Source organism: Furipterus horrens, unplaced genomic scaffold (genome assembly GCF_987537825.1).
Source record: "Furipterus horrens unplaced genomic scaffold, mFurHor1.1.pri manual_scaffold_3, whole genome shotgun sequence".
NCBI lineage: Eukaryota > Metazoa > Chordata > Mammalia > Chiroptera > Furipteridae > Furipterus > Furipterus horrens.
The window spans coordinates 94,936,240-94,958,188 of record NW_028327173.1 but is presented as its reverse complement, the minus strand read 5'-3'; the positions used below and the strand labels follow the sequence as shown (position 1 = coordinate 94,958,188).

The window sequence follows — 21,949 nt, the reverse complement described above, 5'->3', positions numbered from 1 at the left end:
CAGATAAGGCAAGTTCCAGAAAAGTTTCTAGAAAAAGGAGGTGGATGGCCTGAGGGGGAGCAGAGCAGGAGACACACCAGGAAGGAGCCGATGAGCTCAGACAAACAAGGCTTAGGGCTCTGAGGGAACCCGTGAGAACTGTGGGAAAATGAAGGGGGCTGCCTGTTGTCAGCAGCACCTGCCTCCTCTCTTATCTCACTCCTCCGTGAGGGGACAAGAAGACAGTGAAGGCCTGAGCTTCTAGGTGAATACTGCACACAAAAAAGGAACTGCCTGCTTCTGGATCACCCAGGACTCCAGGGCACTTCTGTCCATGCCAAAGGGAAGAAGGTGCTGCAGACACAGCGGCCTTCCCAATCTGCCTGCAAAGTCACCCAACTAGAAAGCCTGAGAAGAAAATGCCTCAGCTAATGGTAAATGAATGGCATCTGGATGGGCCTATATGGGAGGGAAGCACTTTTCTGCAAGAGGAAGTTTGCATGGAATCTCATGAAATGGTATGAATTGATTAATTAGCACACCAGTGAGTTGCTGTCATTCTCGGACAATGGAGTTCAGCAAGTTTTTGTGCAGAAAGGCTCTTATCCTCCTGTTTGCAGAGTCCATCTGGCAGCTTAAGCTGTGCTTCTATTCTTGTTCAGAAGATGTGTTTTTAATAGAGCATTGTAGAAAAAGACTAGTTTAGTATTAGGAAAAGTGGAGCTCACAGACTACAAAGCTGCCCATCCTAGCTTACCCTGGGCTTATCTGCATGAAATGAGGGGAAGATAAGGAAGCCACTCAGGTTCTAGGGCCTCCGTGGGAACTATCACTGAATGTGTAGGTAAGAAGAGACGGCCTCATGAAGAAAAGGGTGCCAAGAGTGAGCCATCTGTACCACCAGAAATTTGTCCATCCTGGCCAGGAGACCAGACCCCCTTTGGACCAAATTCTTTTCCATTCTCTGCAAGTACAAAACATCACCAAGAGGCCAATATGTTTCCAGTTCTTCATCTTGGCAAGCTGAATCTGACAACATATTTGTTTAAATTCTATCCTGAAATTACCTTTCCAGGTTTGCATCACAGAGGAAAAGGATAGTGCATTTCCTTCAGTTTAGTTTCTTAAGTAAAATCTCACAGTGAATAATGAGGTCTACCCACTACCAGAGCGAAGGGGTGGCCTTTCCCTGGGAAATATCCATAATCACACAAAGGCTGGGGGCCTACCGGAAACCCAGAATCTAATATTGACTTCTGCTCTACTGAAAGAATCCCTGTTGCTGGAATCTTATGAAAACAAACGAAGGTTAGGTAAAGAAAAGACATAAGGAGCTGCTGTGTGCCTAAGGCATTTTGCAACTTCCAGTATAACAAACAAGAAATAAGCTTCAGGCTCTGCACTTCACTTTGCTTAGGCAGAGGGTTGGACAGATGAATTCCTTGGAATTTAATTGCTTTTTTAAAAAGATTTTATTTTTAATTAAAAAATTTTTTTAATCATTATTTTATTTTTTCCATTACCAGTCCCCTTATACCACCCACCCCTGTGCAATCACCACAGTTGTCCATGTCCACAAGACCTTTGTCCCTTTTGCTCAATCTCTCCACCCCCTGACTTCCCCTGCCCCTACCGGTGTCATCCTACTCTCCAGCTTTGAGTCTGTCCCTAATTGCTTTTTTCTTAAATATACAATTTCTTGGCATTTTTATCCCTCGGCTAACAAGCAGCCTTCAGGCTTGGCTTGTATTGTAAAAATCCAGGAGAATGAATCAAAGTGAGGTCATATGAAAATCCTATTGTCAGCATTACTACTGGAAATGTGGGAAGAAGAGTCCATGGACTTACCTGCCTCCTCCCAACACACCGGGGCTGAAACCATTAGTCTCCACAAACCCTACCTTGAATCGTATTGGCCTCTGCTTGTTTCCCCACGTGGGAAAGTAAGGGTGGAAAGGGTCACGCTGGCTTCTGGGTTTTTATCTCACACCTGAATAATTGCTCATGTTTACAATTTACATTTTTAAAAGGCATGTATTAAAAATGCTAATGATATTCCCATACAGAGTTCAAAGTAAATCAAGATGAGCTCTTCCATAAGTCACACACGTAATTACCAGGAAAATGTACGACTTTGCAGTTAAGTGGTGCTGTTTTAAATAAAGGCAAACCTTTTTATTACGTTATTATATAATCTTAGTAGCATCAAATGGTGTGCAGTGCTCTTCTCTCCCTGTACCAACACCCAGGCATAGGACCAGAAAGGATCAAACCTCACTTCATGAACCAAAACAAAATGAGCTAAGAGCAGTTAACATCACCTCTTAGAAAATTATGAAATAACCACAAACCTGCCAGGGCTGTATTTTTGTCCTGCTCACTGGCCTACTGCCTGGCACATCAGTGGGTTTGTGATAAATATTGGTTAAATAAATATATCTATGAAGCTTTTGTTTGGACTAGTGACATCAACTTCTCAGGCCAGTAAAAAAAGTCCTGTCCTACTTCACATTTTTATTCTGAAATAGATTTTTTTTTCAAATTGAGTTCTCTCAGAAGAGTTGACAGCGTTTGATTTCAGTTGAAGCAATAGTATAAGTTATCTATGATTTTCTCTCCTTTTCCATTCATTGCTGTGTTTCCTGTGCCCTGAAAAGTTCCCTGCTCCCCGTTCCGCCAGCTACTGCCTGGACAGAACCAGCATCAAGTTCTCACATGATTCTCAGTTGCCTCAGGGTTAGGGTGGAACACCCTACCTTGAAGCTCACGTGCTCAGCACACACATCACCCTTGTCCAGAGGCCAGGGCAGGACAAAGCTGATATTGGTTAATTCACCACGAGCCTTGCTAAACAGGCAGCCCACCCCGGGGTCCTCAGAACCGTGGGGCATCTCCCATTACACACCTTATTACTGTGGGGGTGACCTCTGCGCAGAAGAACACACTGAGGCTTCCCACCGCATGGGAGGCAAACATGCCCACGATGGAGAACGCGATGGAGAATTTGTCCTTGACACTGTCACTCATACCTGAAGGACAATCAGAAGGGGATGGTGAGGAGGAGCAGAGGGAAGGGAAAAGGAAGCTAGCGAGGCCAGGGTGGGGAGGAGGGGAGAGGGGAGAGGGGAGGAGGGAGGCCTGGGAACATGTGAAGGGTCTTCCCTCTTCCCCACTCCCCAGTTTGAGGTGCAGACTGGTGCTCAGTTCCCTCTGTAAATGGAGGATCGCCCCCAGGCGTAGGAGGTCAGACCCTCCTGGCAGTGAACTTGGCCCAGGTCCCTGCAAGTCCCTGTGGGTCTTGGACGCTGGAGTACACGGGGTTCCACTGGCATTCCTCAGGCCAGGAGCGGGCCTGGCAGGAAGGCTGGTGGTCTCTCGGGTGCTTTTGTAACATATGTTCTGTCCCAGCTTCCCACGTGGCTCCAGAGGAAGTCTCTGTGCTCCGGAGAGCCCTGGCTATTCGGGCCTCGAGTTTGCCCAGTCCGATACATGGGACAGCGTATCTCAGGCTTGATTTAAGGGAACAAAAATGCAAATAACCCAAACAGAAAAATTTATTGGCCAGGAGAGAGGGCTCAATTAGCCCAAGCATCTTACAAATGGCATCAGAGTCTGACCTCATGCCAAGGTGGCATCTAGCACAGAGCAATAGCATGCTGTTGGGGGTCATACATTGAGCACAGCTCAGTTCCCTGCAGGCTGCATGGGGACCTCAGGGCTCTCACTGTAGAGGGCCCTAGTAGCATGGGCTTGGGTCAGGCCAGGCACATGTGACCAGCAGCACTGAGGTGCATGGCAGAGGCTCTGCCATCCCCATGGCAGAGAGCAGTGAGCTTGCGTGATTCACAGAGGAGACAGCAGCCTCCCCTGGCAGCGTGGCCAACCAGGCCTCCAGCGCTCTCAGGCTTTCTGATCTCGTCCAGGCCCTGTCCCTAAGACACACTGCCTGAGTGGCAGGTGAGGGCCTGTCGCGGCTGCTGGTGCTCGTGCCAGGGGAAGAGGCGAGGGCATGCGTGCAAGCCGGCACAAACAGGAGAACAAGCCACTCTTTCTAGAGGCAAGAGGGGGTAGAGAACACAGGTGTATGCTTATAGTGTCCAACCTACGGCCAACTTCAGCTGCAACTCTTGGAGGGTGAAGGAGGAAGAGAAACAGAGGAGAGGGAAACAACAGGTCTGTGAGTGTTTGTGAAAATGCCCATTTGGATGCAATACAAAGATGGTGACACACTCGGCACAGGTGTGCGGGGCTCACCTGAGTCTGGATGCTGGCTGTATTTTCCAATCACTGGGCAGCGGAGATGATGGCGCCCACCCAGCCGAGGACGAAGAAAGTGGGAAAAGAGAAAGAAAGCAGGTTAGGTATGAAGTGAGCACTGTGTTTCCATATGACTGGTATCTCAGTGAATTCCCTTCCAGATTTGGGGCCAGAGTGTTAGACGGAGGAGACCTGTGGGGACGGTCCCAGGGCGCTGGAATCAAACTCTTTTTGTTTGGAAGGGTAGGCCTCAGATCCTGTCAAGAAAACGGAGCTCTTCAGAACAGACTCTATCTAGCACACCTCCCGACCTCAAGCCAAAGAGTTAATTTCATTGTGTATCAAGTTATTCACTGCTGGCCAGGGTTCAAGGGAGCAGCAGTGCTGCGGGGGCAGACCCATCAGGAGGTATTTCTTATGCTCTGAGCTCTGATCCTCAGACGACTTGTCCTTTGCACAAAGTTCCTGTGGTTTTCCTGCTCAGGGACAAAGAGCACTGTGACACTCCTGGGGCAGCTACGCCCCTGCATGTCCACTCGAACGTCCACTCACAGAGGCTCCCTGTAAGGGTAGCTCAGGTGGCCCCAGTGGGGACAGGATGGTCGGGAGACAGGCACGATATATCCGTTTCCTTCTCAGTCACAGCCAAAACAAAGACTGGTCCCCCAGGGAGATGCAGGATGCATGAGAACTTGCCCATTAGAAAAATGGCTCCTGAGGTTGAAACCAGCTAATCTATAATTCAGTTTGTACAATAAGGCCGAGGAAGTTGAGTTTTTTCTTTCTCTTCCTTCCATTCTGCATGCTGACTCTTGTGCCTCGGTCACATCATGCAAACCTGAAATACTAGAGGCTCTGAGCTGCAGTACAACTGACAGTCTCAGAGCGCAGTCCCCCAGCTTGGGTTAGCTCTCCTTGTGGAGGAGGGAACAGTTGCGTGTCCTCTGGGTCCCCGCATTGTCTGAGCCTGTCCCAGGAGGACCTTGCCTGGGTGAAGAGGGCTCAGCTGTCTGCTCATTCAGGTCTCACTGTGAGCAGGTCAGAGAAGTGCCTGCAGCTTCGTCTGTGCAGGGAGGTGCGTATTTGTTCACAAGGAGCTGTTCTGAGCCTGCCTACTAATAGGTGGAGAGGCTGCGTGGATTCCCTAGCCTTTCTTTACATTATTTTAAATACTTACTGGGAAATTCTTTGGCTGAAAGACAAGCTGATGAACTTGGAAATGTCTACTGAAAAGCAGTGTCCCAGTGCAAGAATGTCAAATTTTATTTCCCCATTAATTTCATAGGAAAGAAACAAGTCCTCGGTTCTTCTTTGTCATGTGATGTATCACAAAGAGAGAGTCTGGCTGTTAGTGAAACCATGTCCACTGTAGTGCAGTCAGCAGGGCTCTGAGCTGGAGCCCCAGGTAGGTGGGGGAGGGGAGGAGAGGCAGTCACCATGCACGTTTCAATTAGAGCTATCCTTCCCAGACCATCTCCTCAAGCTGTTGATTCTGGAATACCAGACCCCTGAAAACTGTTCTCAGTCTCACCCAGCCCTTTCAAACACCCTTTGTTGTACACCCCACCCCTCCCTGGGCCCCACCTCCTGGCCCTGCCTCATAGTTGGTCCCACTCCCTCTACCCACTCCGCAGCCCCACTCACGGTTGAGAAGCCCGAGCTGCAGCAGCGAGGCCAGGGCAGTGAGGATCATGAAGAGCAGCAGCCCTCCCCTGCGCCCCAGGAACCTGACCACCACACACATGGCCAGGCAGGACGCCAGGGCAATGCTGGCCATGGTGTAGTAGTCAGCATAGAAGTTCTCGAGGAGCGGCACCTTCACCTCATGGCCCATCATGCTCCTTGCGAAGCAGTGGTGGATCCCATAACCTGTAAGCCTGTGGGAGAAACACCGAGAGGGCTGTGTGTGGCCTGCAGAGACACTGGACCGTGCCATGCCCGGGGAGGTCCCTGTGTCCAATAACCAGGAAATGTATAAGCAACCCCATATATGATCAGAAGTGTGCTGTTACCATCATGGAAGTACAGTGGAATGACATGCAGATAGAAGGCTGCAGAGAAGTGACCCTCGCTGGGTGCATGTTCACTCCGCCTGCCATCACTTTGGTAGAAAGGTGTGACAGCAACTTTTATGGGAATCCACCATGGATGACAAAGTGCCCTGACATGTCAACTCACTGAATCCCATATTGGTCTCAAAAAGCTACCGTCAGACCCACTTTACAGATGGGCAAACAGGCTGAGCTAGGTTCCGCAGGTGGCAAGGGACAAGTTCAAACACATACTGCCTATCTGTGTCTCTGCCTCTTCCTCCAGCACTCAGGATTCTGGAATTTTGGGAATCCATGCAGAGAACCACCTATTCGACCCTTTTCTGCCCCTGCTTGTCAAGGGCATTCTGAAGAAACTAGTTGGAAGTCAGGCCAGACAGTCTTGGGAGAGTTTGTTTCAATTCTTAATTTACCGCTGTTTCCCTCCACTGTTGGAGGTCAAGCCTCTTGACTGCCCCATGGCATCATAGAAACCTGCTGGAAATATGTGTCTTAAGTGCTGCAGACAAATGTCTACTCTGGGAACCAGAAATAAATACACATTGGGGCGCACCCAGGGAGGCTGCATCCGTGATGATGCACACCCCCCGAGCTGTCCCCAGGGCTCTGAAGGGCCCTTTTGGATGTGGCTGTGTGTGAAATGCTTGCATGCTGGGAGAGCCCATCTGTTATGTGAGTGCTCAGTATCTATCCCAGAACCCAAACGCCCCTTCTCCTCCAGCCACCTTTGTGTGCTTTCATCGAGCCTTGAGGATGCACCAGGGCCGCTGCAACAGACCCCCATCCCCTGAAGCACGGAGCTGCCCTTCGCCAAATGCACTTGCCTAGATTACCTCTAGCCCTGAATGAGAGTTAATCCCCCCAGATGTCTTCTGACCCTGAGAGAGGAGGGCCCACCTTGTGTGGTCAGGAGAGGACAGGGTTACGGAGCTTTGAGTCAACAGGGAAGACCTAGGTACACACTGAGACTGGGACAGGGGCTGTCGGGACAGTGTGAGTGATTGGGAGATACCAGGTTCTGAGTCATGACAGCAGGGCTGGATGTGGATGACAAGCCTCTTAGGGCATCTCTGGGGTCCACATGGCGGGTTGAGGCTGGCCTCCCACAATCTGCGGTTGCCCTGGGACTGGTCCTCTGACTAGAACAGGGCTGCAGGCCCTGGCTCCAAGGAGGAACAAGGTCCCTGAGCAGCCCAGGCTGAGGAGACAGCCAGTGCTTCACTGGTCTCAAGTCCCCTTTCCTGTGCCAGTGCCTGAAAATTACAACCTGGTGTCCCCTCCCCACTGTGCCCCTGAAGGAGGCACATGCACCAGAAGGCACACGGGAGACAGGGTTTTCATGGATGTGAACCAACCCTTGACAGTTCAAAGGATGTATGTGCATGTGGACCAGTTCAGCGCTCCTGCCTGTGCAGCAAGCAGGGTAAGATAACTGGCCTGTTGGGCTGGTGATGGCTGGCTGGGTCCCTAGCTGCCCCAAGGCTAGGGGTGGGGTCCATATCTCCCAGCATGTGTAACCTGATTCAAAGCACTGATTAGGAAGCTCTGACAGGCTTATCAGACTTAACTAGGGGCCCTTAGCAAAGGTGGAGCAGGCCAGAGGGCTGGCTTGGCCATAATTCAAAGTCCAGATGGGGAGGAGGAGAGCCTTGCCGGCCTCTCTCCTAGCAGCTCTTTTCCAGCCTCTCCCTGACCTCAGTCTCAGATGTGTCCCTCTGGTGACTCACGAGTTCACACACAGGACCACGATGTTCTTCCATAGGTTCCGAGTTCCCACCATTTTCACGATGCAGACCTTCTTGGGCCTCCGGGAAAGCTCCTTCTCCAGCTCTGCAGAGAGAGAGAGCCCATGACCTCGTGGCAAGACCCTGCACAGGCGGCCTCCAAGACGGCCCTGTTTCACAAGTTCAGGCATCAGGAAAAGTGGAGAATGCTTCTGATTTTTTTCCCCTCTTTTAGCCAGGGGATAGAATCTGGCTGTCATTGTAGAAAATGTGTTCAGACTCTAACTCTGCAGCTCAAATTTCCCCATGGGGTTGAAGGGAGCCAGGGCACACTGTCAGTACACAGTACCTCCCCACTGCAGACCCTTGCCTGGGAACCAGGCAGAACACAAAAAATGGCCAGCACATGCTCATTCCACTCTGGCCAAGTGCAGAACTAAGTGATGGTGTTCTAGGTTACTGAGCACTAATTGGGCTCTGGGCATATGAGAACAGTAGTTTCCTCATACAGTCTGATCTGCCTGCATCACCCACTGCTCAGAGACAGGCAGAAGCACATGCTGATACGCTCCTTAACTCTGAGGGCAGGACGCAGGATGGCTGTAGCTGCTTCTTCTGAAAGTGCCCTTCAAGTGCATGCATCTCCAAAGAGAAAGAAATGAAGGAACAAGCATGCTTATGTGTGCACATGCCTACATCCATATATATGTATGCTTTAGTTAATGGTCAAAAGTCTTTGGGAGCTGGACAGGACAGATGATGTTTTGGCTAAAAGTGATGTGACTAGCTACAAAGTTATGAGACAGAGTTTCTTGTGAGGCTCACATTAGCTCTGAAAGCCTCTCTGAACAGATGGACAGCTCTCCAGTGCTGCATTAACAGGGTCAATGAGTTTCTAAAGTCCTGGGGTTGTCTTAGCAATTTCATAGAGAAAATCAAAATAAGCAATGTCTGGACCACCACACATCCAGCCTCCCAGGCCCCTTCCTGCTCTCCTAGCCAGGCATGTCCTTGGGGAACAATTCCATGCTCAGGAGCTAAAAGAGAAAAAGAAGACTTAACCAACCCAGTGGGTGGTCAGTGCTCTTTAAAACTGTTAAGGCTATGAAAACAAAGAAAGACTGAGCAACTGTCATAGATCAGAGGGGACTGGAAAAATGGGATGACTTAAATGCCTTCCTGGATGGGATGCTGGAGGAGGAAGAGGTTATTAATGGGGAGAATGGTGACACTCAGATAAAGGCTGAAGTTTGATTAACAGTAGTGTACCAACGGCAGTTCTTCAGTTGTGACATAGCCATACGAATTTAGGAATTCTTATTAAAACTTTTTTTGGATCATTGTCACCTGCTGGGGCATAAACTGGAGAAGGAAAAACCTTTCCTATGTCTGAGAGATACCATGCCACCTGAGTTCCCAGAGCGTTCTTCCTTCCCATATTTAGGTTCTAAGATTGAGGTCTGTGAACAAGCCAGATGGTTGGCATTTCGGTTCTTTGCCTGCAGACCCTCTCCTGAGGTCTTCCTGACTTTTATGTTCTGCTCTATAAACACAGACTAATTTGATTTAGAAACATACTTTCCCCATGGTTAAAAATCTGAAAAAGCTTTTAAAGAGCATCAGAAGTATTAATTAGAAATATTATGGTTAACATGTTGGATCCAATGATCTGAGTATCTTCACTTTTGTAAAACTTATCAGGAATCAACTATAATAGCTACAGTTGCTCACCACAGAAATCTTAAAAGAAGAAAACTTAAGATGTTCATTAGTATATTTATTTATATGTTTTTTTTTTTAATTTTTTTATTTTGGTTTTTCAATTACAGTTGTCCCCTTTTCCCCCAATTTCTCTCCCCCACCCAACCCACCCCCTCTCCCACAATCATATCCCTCCCCGTTGTCCATGTCCATGAGTCTTTCATACAGGCTCTTTAATTAAACCCTTCCCTTACTTATCCCCCTATTTATATAAGTTTAAAGGTTGGGTTTTTTCTTTTTAATATGGCCCAAACTTAAATTCTAACACATTATAAATAAAATAGATGTTGCTATAAGAAGCTGTAGCAATTGCAGTTGTGACCTAAGGTGGTTTTTTTTTTTTTTTTTTTTTTTAATAACATTAAACTCTAGGTCCCCAAGTCTAAAGAACTGATGCACTCTACAGAGGTAACTGTATTATTCTAAATGGAATTAAATTAACCTGTCTGGAGCTATTGATATTTTTTTTCTGTTACTCATATCACAAGCCTATCAACATAAAACTGTTCTTCTAGTATGAAAATCCACCAGATGACTTCTGAGACCTCCTAAGGTAGCTGAATAGGTAATGGAAAGAGGCCTTTCCACCTCTCTGGTTATCAGACAGGAATCTCAGGGACATTTTAAGGGTGTGCATGCAGGAGCAACAGGAGTGAAAAGGGGAACTGAGAGTTGAGCAGGCTCTGAGCATCAAGGAAACAACTGTTAAAGAAATTCCTATCCCTGCTCCTCTGCCAAAGCTCTTCAACCCTCTTGATTTAGAGCCATTAGAACATTTCAAAACAAAAAGCAAGTAGAGCCAAGTTAGAAATCTTCCACCCAAGCCTACTACTTAAGCAGCCAGGCACCTCCTACTCGCCATTCTGCAACCCTTTTCTGCCCCCGTGCCTTTGTATTTCAGCTAATCCCTGTGATGTACAACCAGAGGGCATGAGTCTGGCCAGGTGGGGTCTCCTTCCCTGACCTGGGGTACAGCAAGGGGACTGACAGACCTGCCGGAGCCCCAGCTTTCAGCCTTTTTATTGAGGTTCCTTGGGAAAGTTACTTGGTTGCTCTGTGCCTCAGTGTCTCATCTGTTAAGTGGGACAATGCCCCCACCTCACAGTGGCGGAACTGCATGGACCTCAGTGCTCCAGCTGATTCAGTCTGCCCCAATGTCTACACACTGAGTTCAGAAGGGAAGGTGTCCCTTGCAGACATAGTGAAGTGTCAAGACCTCTTCATGGTTTAGAGATCCAGGGGAGAGGCCAAATTCTGCTTCCTAAGAACAGCAGAGGGGGAAGACAGTGGTATACCACTCAAGGCCAGCCTCAGAGAAGCAGGAGGAACACACATTGAGGGTAAGTTGCATTCGCTGGATGCGGGTGTGACATAAACTGGCTTTGCTTTCATACTTGTGTACACTGTTAATACATTCCTGGTGAAACTGGAAAGACATCAGTTATAGAAATGGAAAACAAGAGAAGACCAAAAGAGAAGGGGGCTCAAGATGAGGGTGCAAAAGGTGGAAGAAGAGGAGGAGGAGGAAGAAGAAGAGGAGGAGGAGCACGGGGAGGAGCAGGAGATGCAGCAGCAGCAGCAGCAGCAGCAGCAGCAGCAGCAGCAGCAGCCACCCCACCCAGACTCATCATAAAATGCACTAAAAGCTCCTAGAAAGTGGCTCTGAGATGCCTCTCCAGTGAGCCCATGTTCAGAAGTAGATGTACATGCTGTCTCTCTGCCATGTGGCCCTCACCCCTCTTGGGTGGTATGGGTTTAGAAATGGTGGCACTTGGCCAGTTGAAGAGGTTTGCTTAGAAGCAAGTAACAGTTGAAAGTGTCTAGGAAAGCCCACCCTCCAAAAGCTATCCAAGTTCCCCACAAGTTCCCTTAACTCCTGACCTCTCAATGTATGTGGCTCCAGCTGGGGAAGCCTCCTGCATGGGGAAGGGGAAGGAGCTACATGCCACAGTGGTTAGATGCAGGGTGCTAAGGTCAATCACAATTTCTTCACTTGCCAGTGGTGTGACTTTGGATAGGTTACCTATTGCTGAGGACCCTGAGGTGGCCTGATACATGGCCCCTATTCTCATCTCAGGTTCCAAACAGATGGACAAGACAGAGTGAGGCAGGTGAGGATAGAATCTGTGAAAAGGGTCCGAGGTCAGGACGCTTGTATTGTGCAGACTCACCTGCCCATCCTGGCAAGTCTGGGCCAGGCTGGCTTCTCCGGGGCACTGACCAGGGAGGGCCTGATGTGGGGACACAAGACCTGCTCCCTGCATGTGGCTCAATCTTGAGGGGAAAAAGAGGGGAGCGAGTTCACTCTTCCTCCTCTGGGTAGGCTCCTTTCACGTGGAGGGAGTGTGGGGAGTGGGGAAGCAGTGCTCCTAACACTTAGTTTCTCTGAGCACCATTTCCTCACCTGTGCAGCAGGAATGATCTGATTGTTGGTCTCCTGAGGCTCTGATGAGGATCAGATGCACATAAAGTGCTTCACCCCATGCCCTGCATGTCACTGTCCAATGACTGCTAGTGTTGCTATTACTAGGAGCATGGGGTTGAGCTTTCATTCCAAGATTTCTCTGTACAGCGGGTTGCAGTATACACAGCCACATTTGAAACCCGAAGACTCTACTCCTGCAGTAAATGTTCAGAATCTTGGAAATTATGATGCAAGGACAGTACTGACTTGGAGACATCATGTGATACTAACAATTGTAGGAATGATACTGTGAGAACAATATTCTGAAGCACATCCAAATATCTACAGTAATTCAGCAGCTAATTCCACCGAGAAAATCTGCCATGTTCAATGATAAACTGAAGATTTGTTTAAAAGAGAAAAGGGCATGATAAATTTTGTAACATGAGGTTTTCTTCTAGCCTGAATCCAAGGTTAATATGCACTGACAGGGGCAGGAGCTCCCCTACACTCACATGCCTACAGTCTAACCCGAGACACTCATCTACCTAGAGGCAACATTACCAGCAATTGCAGCGACTCACATGAGAAATTGCCCTGTCCCCTCCTGACCACAGGAGACCACATTTCACTTTTCAGTAGGTATTCATGGAATGCCTACTAGGAGTCAGGTCTTCTGCTAGTGCTGGAAAACAGCAGAATCAGGCTCTGCAGTCACAGGGCAACAGGCCCTAAGGAGCCACACAAACCATTTGTTACAGCCGGATGCTGGCAGCGGGGCCAGTGCCTGCAGCTCTGACAGGGCACCACTGGAGAGCTGGCCTGGCCCCGGGGAATCAGGCTAATCTGGTTTCTAAGGAGTGGGCCAGACCAGAGCGAGGCTGAGGGCAGGGAGTAAAGTGGGAAAGCCCTGTGGACAGGAGGCGCCTGGTGCATTCTGAGAGCCCTGCGAAGGCCAGAGCATCTGTGAAAGGCTGGCATAGGTGAGACAGGGTCTCGGAGCAGATGAATGACTTCGGGATCTAGTCTATGGGCCCTGGGAAGCCACTGAAGAGTGTCTGAGTAGGTAGTCATGTGAGGTGAGGGGAAGGGTGGCAGTGAGAAGGGAGTCAAGACAGGTAATAGGTGAAGTAGGACACTAAGGTGTTGGCAGGTGGGTTAGGTTGTTCCAAACAGAAAAACAAATTGAGCCTAAGCAAGTTGGAAGTGGCCGATGCAGATGAAACAGACACCTGTCTTCCCCCAAGCCCTGGGTCAGCTTCTGCCACAGAGCCATCATCAGTGCATCTGATGGTTGGGAGTAAGCAGGATCCAGAGGCAGAAAATGGGGCACCCCCAGGAGTGGATGCTGGAATGACCCTCCTGAGGGTGGTTCAGTCACACGTGCCAGCTCCCTTCCCTCCAACCTCCTGTTGGGGCACTAGCATAAAAATACATGCCAGAAAAACTCATAAGCAAAGAAAGGGGAAACAGATTTAATACCACTTTCAAAAATAGGAGGAAAATAGATTAATGTAATCTGGATTGAGAAAACAAGCTTTTCCCAGATAATATTTTAACCTGAAAGAAGAGGAGCATGTGATTCAATTAAGAAAATGCCAGGAACAAATTACACTGAAAGACTTAAGAGCATTAACCTCTTAAGTCAGCAAACATGGCCCAAAAGCAGAAAAGTTCATTCAAGCCTCAGAGCTTGCCCTCCTCTCTCAGGAGCAGCACAAGGAAGCCACTTCTGCTGGACTCTTGGGTTCAAGTCCCAGCTCAACTGCTTACTAGATGTGTGACCTCCATCAAGACACTTAAAACCTTGACTTCCAGCCAAGATGGAGGTCTAGACTGATATGTTTCATCTCCCTCCACAACTAAGAAGGACTACAACTACCGCAAAACCAGAAATAACCAGGAGCTCCAGAAAATAATGCTACCTGGAAGTCCAACGTATGAAGTTATAAACAAGTGGTGCTCATCTGGACAGGTAGGAGGGGTGAAGCTGGGACGGAGAGGTCAAGCTGTGCTGGTGGCAGAAGCAGTGGCAACCGTGGCAGGACAGCGGCAAGCACAGATGCCTGTATTTAAGGGGAGGTGAGAAATGCCTGGGAGCACCCCTACCTGCAGACCAAATCCGTCAGCTAGTGATTCCAACGTCGGGGAAGGCAGGCCTCCATTGCCTCAGACTGTGAGGCCCAGAGGGGGTGGGGATGAAGGAGGAGGCTTCAGGTCTCTCAGCAGAGAGAGAACAGCAGGAATCCATCTTGGACCCCTGTCCACACGCAAAGCGCCACAGTGTGGTGAGAAGGGTCTCCCTGTAGCGACAAGTGCATGGGGCTTCGCCCAAGTAGAGTAGGACGTGTGACAGCCCCACCCAGGAAGCAAAAACCTGACAGGATGGCAGGGTTAATGATAGAGACCCCAATCACGCAGCTGACCAGAAATCAAATACATGAATTAACGGAAGAACAGATAGCTTTCTGAGTCTCAGTTCAGAGCTATAGTTATAAGACAGTTGAGAAATAACAGCAGAACTGAAATGAACAAAAACACATATGAAACAAGTGGTGAGGGAAGGAAAACCAGGGATCAAATCAATAAATTGGAACATAGGGAAGGAACAGACAGTCAACCAGTGCAGAAACAGGAAACAAAAAAATGAGAAAAATGAGGAGAGGCTCAGAAACCTATGGAACAGCTATAAACGGGCCAACATCCGAATCATAGGGCTGCCAGAAGGTGAAGAAGAAGAATTAGAAATTGAAAAATTATGTGAAAAGATAATGAAGCAGAACTTCCCTAACCTGGGGAAGGAAATAGACTGACAGGTCCAGGAAGCACAGAGAGTTCCAAAAAAACTGGACCCAGGGAGAACCACACCAAGACATATTATAATCAAAATGTCAAAAATTAAAGATAAAGAGAGAATCTTAAAAGCAGCAAGAGAGAAGAGGAGAGTTACATACAAAGGGGTCCCAAGTAGACTCTCAGCTGATTTCTCAAAGGAGATTGTAGGCAAGAAGGGACTGGCAAGAAATATTCAAAGTAATGAAAAGCAAAAACCTACAGCCACAATTACTCTATCCAGCGAAGCTGTCATTCAGAATAGAAGAGCAGAGAAAGTGCTTCCAGGACAAAGTAAAACTGAAGGAGTTCATTAGATCCAAACCACTGTTATATGAGATGTTAAAGGGACTTGTTTAGGAGAAGGAGGATCAAAACTATGAACATTAAAATGAAAACTGTATCACAACAACAGAAGCTAGGGAATTGAAACAAAGGCAAACTAAGTAGGCAATGAGAGTGGAAAAAGAATTATAGGTATGGGGAACATATGGGAGGGGAGGTCAGCGGGGAGCAGGAAGAGGGGAAAGGGAGGGAGATGATGCAGGAATTAAGAAGCGTAGTAGGAGGGATTGGAGTAGATAGGAAGAGGTTGAGAAGAACTATATGCACAACCAATGGGCATGGACTAAAGTGCGGACAACTGGAGGGATGGGGGGGTCACTGGCTGGAGGGGAGCAGAAGGAAAAGTAATTGAGACAACTGTAAGAGCATAATCAATAAAACATATTAAGAAAAATAGATACTTAAAACCTCTCTGTGCCTCAGTTTCCTCACCTGCAAATGTACATAATTATAGTACCTCCCTCAGAGAATTCTAGTTGGGAAGAAATATAAGTTAATACATGGCAAGCACTTATGATGAAATATTAGATGTTAATATCTGCAAGTTTTAGAAAAATTACTGACACACAAGCACTACATAAATGTCATGTTTATGATCATTGCCACTGGATAAAAAGGGACCACAGATGCCCTCTGCAAAGCACAAGGAGTCAGTGCTCTTCATGTAAAGCAGACCTGTTTCAAGTCCTTCTTCATTGCAGTAAAGCATGGGCTCTAGGCTTCCTGAACTCTTGCCTGTGCTGAAGTGGTGGTGGTCCAGCCTTGCTGTCCCTATTTCTCAGGTCAAGATAGGGATGTCATCCTGGATGAGCTGCAGCAGCATCTGGGGAACTTCTACCAACACTTGAATCCAGATATCCTGAATCAGGAGGCTGTGAATAGCCTGTCTAGGAACCACAGAAGAGGCGAGCCCGGAAGCCCTTCCCGGTCAGTGTGCTCCTTTCCCCTTGGGAATGGGCACTTTCTCCAACTTCATTCAGGTGTCTGCTCATCTGTCACCCTGAAGCCAGGCTGCCCACCCCTCTGACTGTGGTTATTCACTGCCACCTGGTATCCCTCCACTCTGAGGAATTTTTTCACAGCATTCATCCTTCCTGACATATCACACAGTTAATGTGTTCATTCTCTGCCTTTCCCCACTTGCCTGTAAGCTCCACAAGAGCAAGGCTTTGCCTCTTTTTTCTTCTGCTTTAGAACAGTGACTGGGACACAGAGGGCATTTAGTAAATATCTGTGGGATAGAATTTTAGATCATGGTGGGAAATGTGCATATCTCTCTGGACAAGGACCTGCATATTATTGTCCTGGGAAATTTATAACAACAGTGCCATCAACACGAGGTGTTCAGGTTGGGTCAGTGGGTTGGAGCTTGGGTCTGGTCTCCCAGGGGCTTTCAGAAGGAGGTGTGTGCACCTCGGGCATCAGAATCTCTGCTAGTGTTTACTAAAAGTGCAAGTTCTTAGGTCTTGGCTCCAATTTACTGGATCAGAATCTCAGGGTACCAGGGAGGGCACAGGAGCCTGGATTTTAACAACCTCCTGGTGGTATTGTGGAACTGCAGCTTGAAAGCCTGATCTGCCCTGTGTTAGGTTCCCAGTACACATGAATTCCATGGACCTGGACCACATAGAGAAATACAGCAGTCCCTCTCTATCGTGGTTCACTTATCACAGCCTCACTGTATCACGGGATTTAAAAAAATATTATATTTAATTATTTATCATGGATTTTTTGCTATATCAGGGGATTTTGTGGTACTGTATACGTATGTTGTTAAAGTTACATAAGTTTAAGAGTGTAGAACATGTTTAAGAACATAAATCATGTTTATAAAAGTGTGGGAAAGGTTAATAAGGGAGTGGGAAAGGTTAATAAGGGACTGGGAATGGTTTATAAGTGTGTGGGAGGGTTTATAAAGCCTTAAAACATATATAAATACTAAAATAAATGTAAGGTTCCTACTTCGCGGATTTTCACCTATCGCGGGGGTGTGGGTGTCTAGAACGTAATACCCGCAATAAGTGAGGGAATACTGTACTTTACTTCTCTACTTCTTCAGCTGCCCCACAAATAAGTCATGACAGATATAGACCACAGTGGCTCCCTGAAGGCCGTATTTGGGAAAGAGAGGTAGTGAAGTCTAGCTGCGCCCCCAGTCAGCATTCTGCCAGCATTTAAACCTGGCGAGAGGGTGGGCAGGTAGGGCTGGGTGCTAGGCTCCAGCTTTTATACCCCTCCCAAATATGCCCTTGGTGACCAGGTGCATACTAGGCTCACGTCTCACTCCTGGGTTTGGACAGGCTATGCTGGGTCCCACAGTGGGTCACACTTGGTCAGGAAAGATCCAACACCTAGAGAGCAGAGAGGATTTCAATTCACTCACGTTCCCAGCCTGGCTGCAGACCAACTGTCATAGGAAATTAAACAGCTAGTTAGGGCAGCTGCTTGGCAAAACCAAACCATCCTCAGCAACAGGATGTTCTGTGACTTGGTCCAGGACAGGTGGCACCTCTCCCAGGGCTGACATGGCCACTGGGTTGTACTCACCAGGCATTATGCCTTTGATGTCACTCTCAGGGCTCATGCAGTTCTTCTGTGTGAAATGCAGGATCAATTTCTTTGCAGACTCAAACTGCTGGGTAGCCATCAGCCACCGGAGCGACTCAGGAAATACCCTTCGAAGACATAAAGGGAATCAGTGAATGTGTTTGATTCTGGGGAGCATCAAGGAGCTCAGCTTCCGTCCTGGCAGGTGAACTTTGGAGGAGGGGTCACCCTCTGTTTCTGCCCTGGTGCTGCAGAGGCCCATGAATGCTCGGGACTCTAATTAGGCCAATTAGGGGCAATAGGCTGTGGGTGCTGGAATGTTGCTACTTTTCTTTTAAAAAACATAAAAAATTGTGATTTTTAAAATATGGCAGAAAGGAACCAACTTTGTCAAATAATCAGTGTGTATAAAATGCTTTAAAACATAACTACGTATTTTTAAACCACATCTAAGCAATTCATCGAAGGGCTGCATTTTGTTATATTTTGTCACACACACACACACACACACACACACACACACAAAACAAATGTTAATAGGATAATTTTAAGTTTTAAAAAATGCCCCCAATATTAGCACCCTGACAGTTATTTTCAGTTCTTGAATATTTGAAGGCTGATGTTCTCTTTCACAGGGTTTATCCACAGAACTCATTTCATCTTGCTGACTGGAAGTCTGATCTCCCTGAGATGATGCCGTAACACAGAGATTTTCTAGTTTTGGTGGCAATAGGTTCTTTGTTTGTTTGCTTTTAGATCAAATCTTGTGAGGAGAGCCAATAGGAAAAAAACCCTAAGGTTTTATTATTCATTAACTAAGGTTTACATTTATGACAATATTTAAAGTCAAAGAGAACAATGTTCCTGTTTGGAGCAGGGGTTGGCTCACTTTTTCTATAAAAGTCCAAAAAGTCAGTATTTTAAACTATTAGAGCCATAAAGCCTCTGCTTTAACTCCTCAACTCTGCCTGGTGTGCAAGCAGCCAGACAACATGCACAGGATGGGTGTGACTGTGTTCCTCTAGAATTTCATTCTAAAGCAGGTGGCGCCCCTGATTGGGAGAAGCAAATATTGGAAATCAAAGTTAAGAATGATCATAGTTGCCTTTGTCAGACCAGAGCTTCAGTCATCACTGTATTTTATTTCAGTTACATAGTATCACAACTCCCGACTGGCACTGATAAAGAAGTAGTCACTGAAGCTGCCCAACACCTGCCCTGTAAGCTCAGGAGAGTCTCAGAAGAGGCTGGAAAAAGTTATCAGTGGAAAATTTTTATTTCAAAGTCACATCACTAATAATATCTAATTAACTGCTGTCTCTCTCACCTACTTGAATAAAAATCAAGTTTCTACCTGCTTGTGACTGCATTTTGCAGAAAAAGCCAGGCAGGTTCCACTGAATTCAAGGGTACATTTGGGATGTCTGATCTGAATGTTTGTGTTTTTTCCTTTTTTTTCCCTTTGCCCAGCTCTGCCTGGTACCTGCTTCCCTCCAGCAATCCTCCCTTAGTTTATGTCTATGAGACGTGCAGGTAAGTTCTTTGGCTTTTCCCTTTTCTATACTATTATTTAAACAATTTTATTTATTTATTTTTAGAGAGAGGGGAAGAGAGGGAGAAAAGGAGGGAGAGAAACATCAATGCGTGGTTGCCTCTTGCACACCCCCAACTGGGAACCTGGCCTACAAAGCAGGCATGTGTCCTGATTGGGAATCAAACCAGTGACCCTTTGCTTTGCAAGCTAGCACTCAACCACTGAGCCACACCAGCCATGGTTCCTATACTACTGTTAACATCCCCATCTATTTTGTTTCTACCAGTTATGCTTCTTGATCCTCGTATCTTTTCTCCTGTTCTCTCCCATCCCTCTCCCCACTGACAGCCCTCCAAATGATCTCCATATTTATGACTCTGTTCCTGTTCTTGTTTGCTTAGTTTGTTTTTATTTTTTCAATTTAGTTGATAGTTGTGAGTTTGTTGTCATTTTACTGTTCATAATTTTGATCTTCTTTTTTCTTAAATAAGTCCCTTTAACATTTCTTGTAATAATGGCTTGGTGATGATGAACTCCTTTAGCTTTACCTTGTCTGGGAAGCACTTTATCTGCCCTTCCATTCTAAATGATAGCTTTGCTGGACAGAGTAATCTTGGTTGGAGGTTCGTGCTTTTCATCACTTTGAATACTTCTTTTTTTTCCCCAAGAAAACATGTTTATTAAATGTACTTTCCTTCATATCTAATATAAGTATGCAAGCTCTCCAAGCAGCGGCTTTGATTTACTCTTTGATACGCTGGTAATGGGCCCCCATTGGAACGTTACTTCTTTCAAGCACTGCCTGGGGAACCAAGGCCCTGTGTGCGACAAGGCTGGCTATTTTCCTGGGCAGCCAAGGCCAGAGGTCCACAGTCCAGCCTTCCCTTGGGGATCAGGAGCCATGTCTTTGAATTCTTAGCAACTTGTTTTTTTTTTTTTTTAAGTATATTTTATTGATTATGTTGTTAACAGTAGTCCCAATTTTATTTTCCCTTTGCTCCTCCTCTGCCCAATACACCACTTCCCTCCAGTAATCCCATCCCCCTTAGTTCATATTCATGGGTCATGCATATAAGTTCTTTGGCTTCACCCTTTCCTATATTATTCTGAACTTCCCCAGGTTCTATTTTGTACCAACCAATTATGCTTCTTAATCCCTGCACCATTTCCCCATTTCTCCTCTTTCCCCCTCCCAGCTGGTAACCCTCCAAATGATCCCCATACCTATGATTCTGTTCCTATTCTGGTTTGCTTAGTTGGATTTTGTTTTCATTTTTTAGGTTCAGTTGTTGATAGTTATGATTTTGTTGTCATTTTAATGTTTATAGTTTTGATCTTTTTCTTAAATAAATTCCTTTAACATTTCATATAATAATGGCTTGCTGATAATGAACTCCTTTAGTTTTACCTTGTCTGGGAAGCACTTTAACTGTCCTTCCATTCTAAATGATAGCTTTGCTGGCTAGAGTAATCTTGATTATAGGTCCTTGCTTTTCATCACATTGAATACTTCTTGCCAGTCCCTTCTTGCCTGCAAAGTTTCTTTTGAGAAATCAGTTGACAGTCTTACAGGTATTCCTTTGTAGGTAATTCTCCTCTTCTCTGTTGCTGCTTTTAAGATTCTCCCTTTATCTTGAACCTTTGGCATTTTAATTATGATTTGTCTTGGTGTAGTCCTCTTTGGGTCTAGCTTGTTTTGGACTCTCTATGCTTCCTGGATTTGCATGTCTATTCCCTTCGCCAAATTTGGGAAGTTTTCCTTCATTATTTTTTCACCTAAGCTTTCCATTTCTTGCTTTTCCACTTTTCCTTCTGGCACCCCTGTGATTCAGATGTTGGCATGTTTAAAGTTGTCCCAGAGGTTCTTAAGCCTCTCCTCATTTTTTTCAGTTCTTGTTTCCTCATTCTGTACTGGTTGTTTTTTTCTTCCTTATGTTTCCAAGTCAATGATTTGAACCCTGGTTTCCTTCCCTTCACAGTTGGTTTTGTGAGGATCTTCCTTTGTTTCATTTTATCATAGCCTTCACTTCTTCCCTTATGCGTTTGCTGTACTTAAGCATATCTGTCAAGCCTGTGAGCATCTTTATCACCCGTGTTTTGAACTCTACATCTGTTAGGTTGGCTATATCCTCATTTGTTAGGTTGGCTATCTCTTCATCGCTTAGTCCTCCCACTGGAACCTTGATCCGTTCCCTCTTTTGGGACATACTTCTCTCTCTTCTAATCTTGACAGGCTCCTGTGTTTGTTTGCTGCTGTGTCCTGATCTGAATGTTAATTCATGCTTGAGACCTGGGAAATTTCTTGACGAGTGAAAAAGCCCCCTTGCTGCACAGCTGTATGGAGGTATGGGAGGGCTGTGTGCCAGTCCAGAGGGGGTGCTGTCCAACCCTTAAGACAGGATCAGAAAGTCTCAGGTCTTTTCATCTGCGAGCCCTATTGAAAAGTCACTGAAGCATACATTTCAAATTGTAGGCATTCATTAACAAAAAATAACCAGTTAATGTTTGTCCCACT

General features: G+C 46.7%; 1 protein-coding gene across 2 annotated transcripts in view; it reads right to left on the bottom strand.

Moving 5' to 3' along the window:
* SLC22A23 (solute carrier family 22 member 23) overlaps positions 1-21,949 on the bottom strand; it is a 192,026-nt gene that overhangs the window by 5,741 nt on the left and 164,336 nt on the right. For both annotated transcript variants that reach the window (XM_090269884.1, XM_090269885.1), the window contains 5 exons: positions 17,901-18,028; positions 8,015-8,117; positions 5,881-6,113; positions 4,234-4,266; positions 2,885-3,008 (listed from right to left, as the gene is read on the bottom strand). In XM_090269884.1, coding sequence (XP_090126010.1) covers positions 2,885-3,008; positions 4,234-4,266; positions 5,881-6,113; positions 8,015-8,117; positions 17,901-18,028 — 621 coding nt within the window. The remainder of the gene's footprint in view (positions 1-2,884; positions 3,009-4,233; positions 4,267-5,880; positions 6,114-8,014; positions 8,118-17,900; positions 18,029-21,949) is intronic.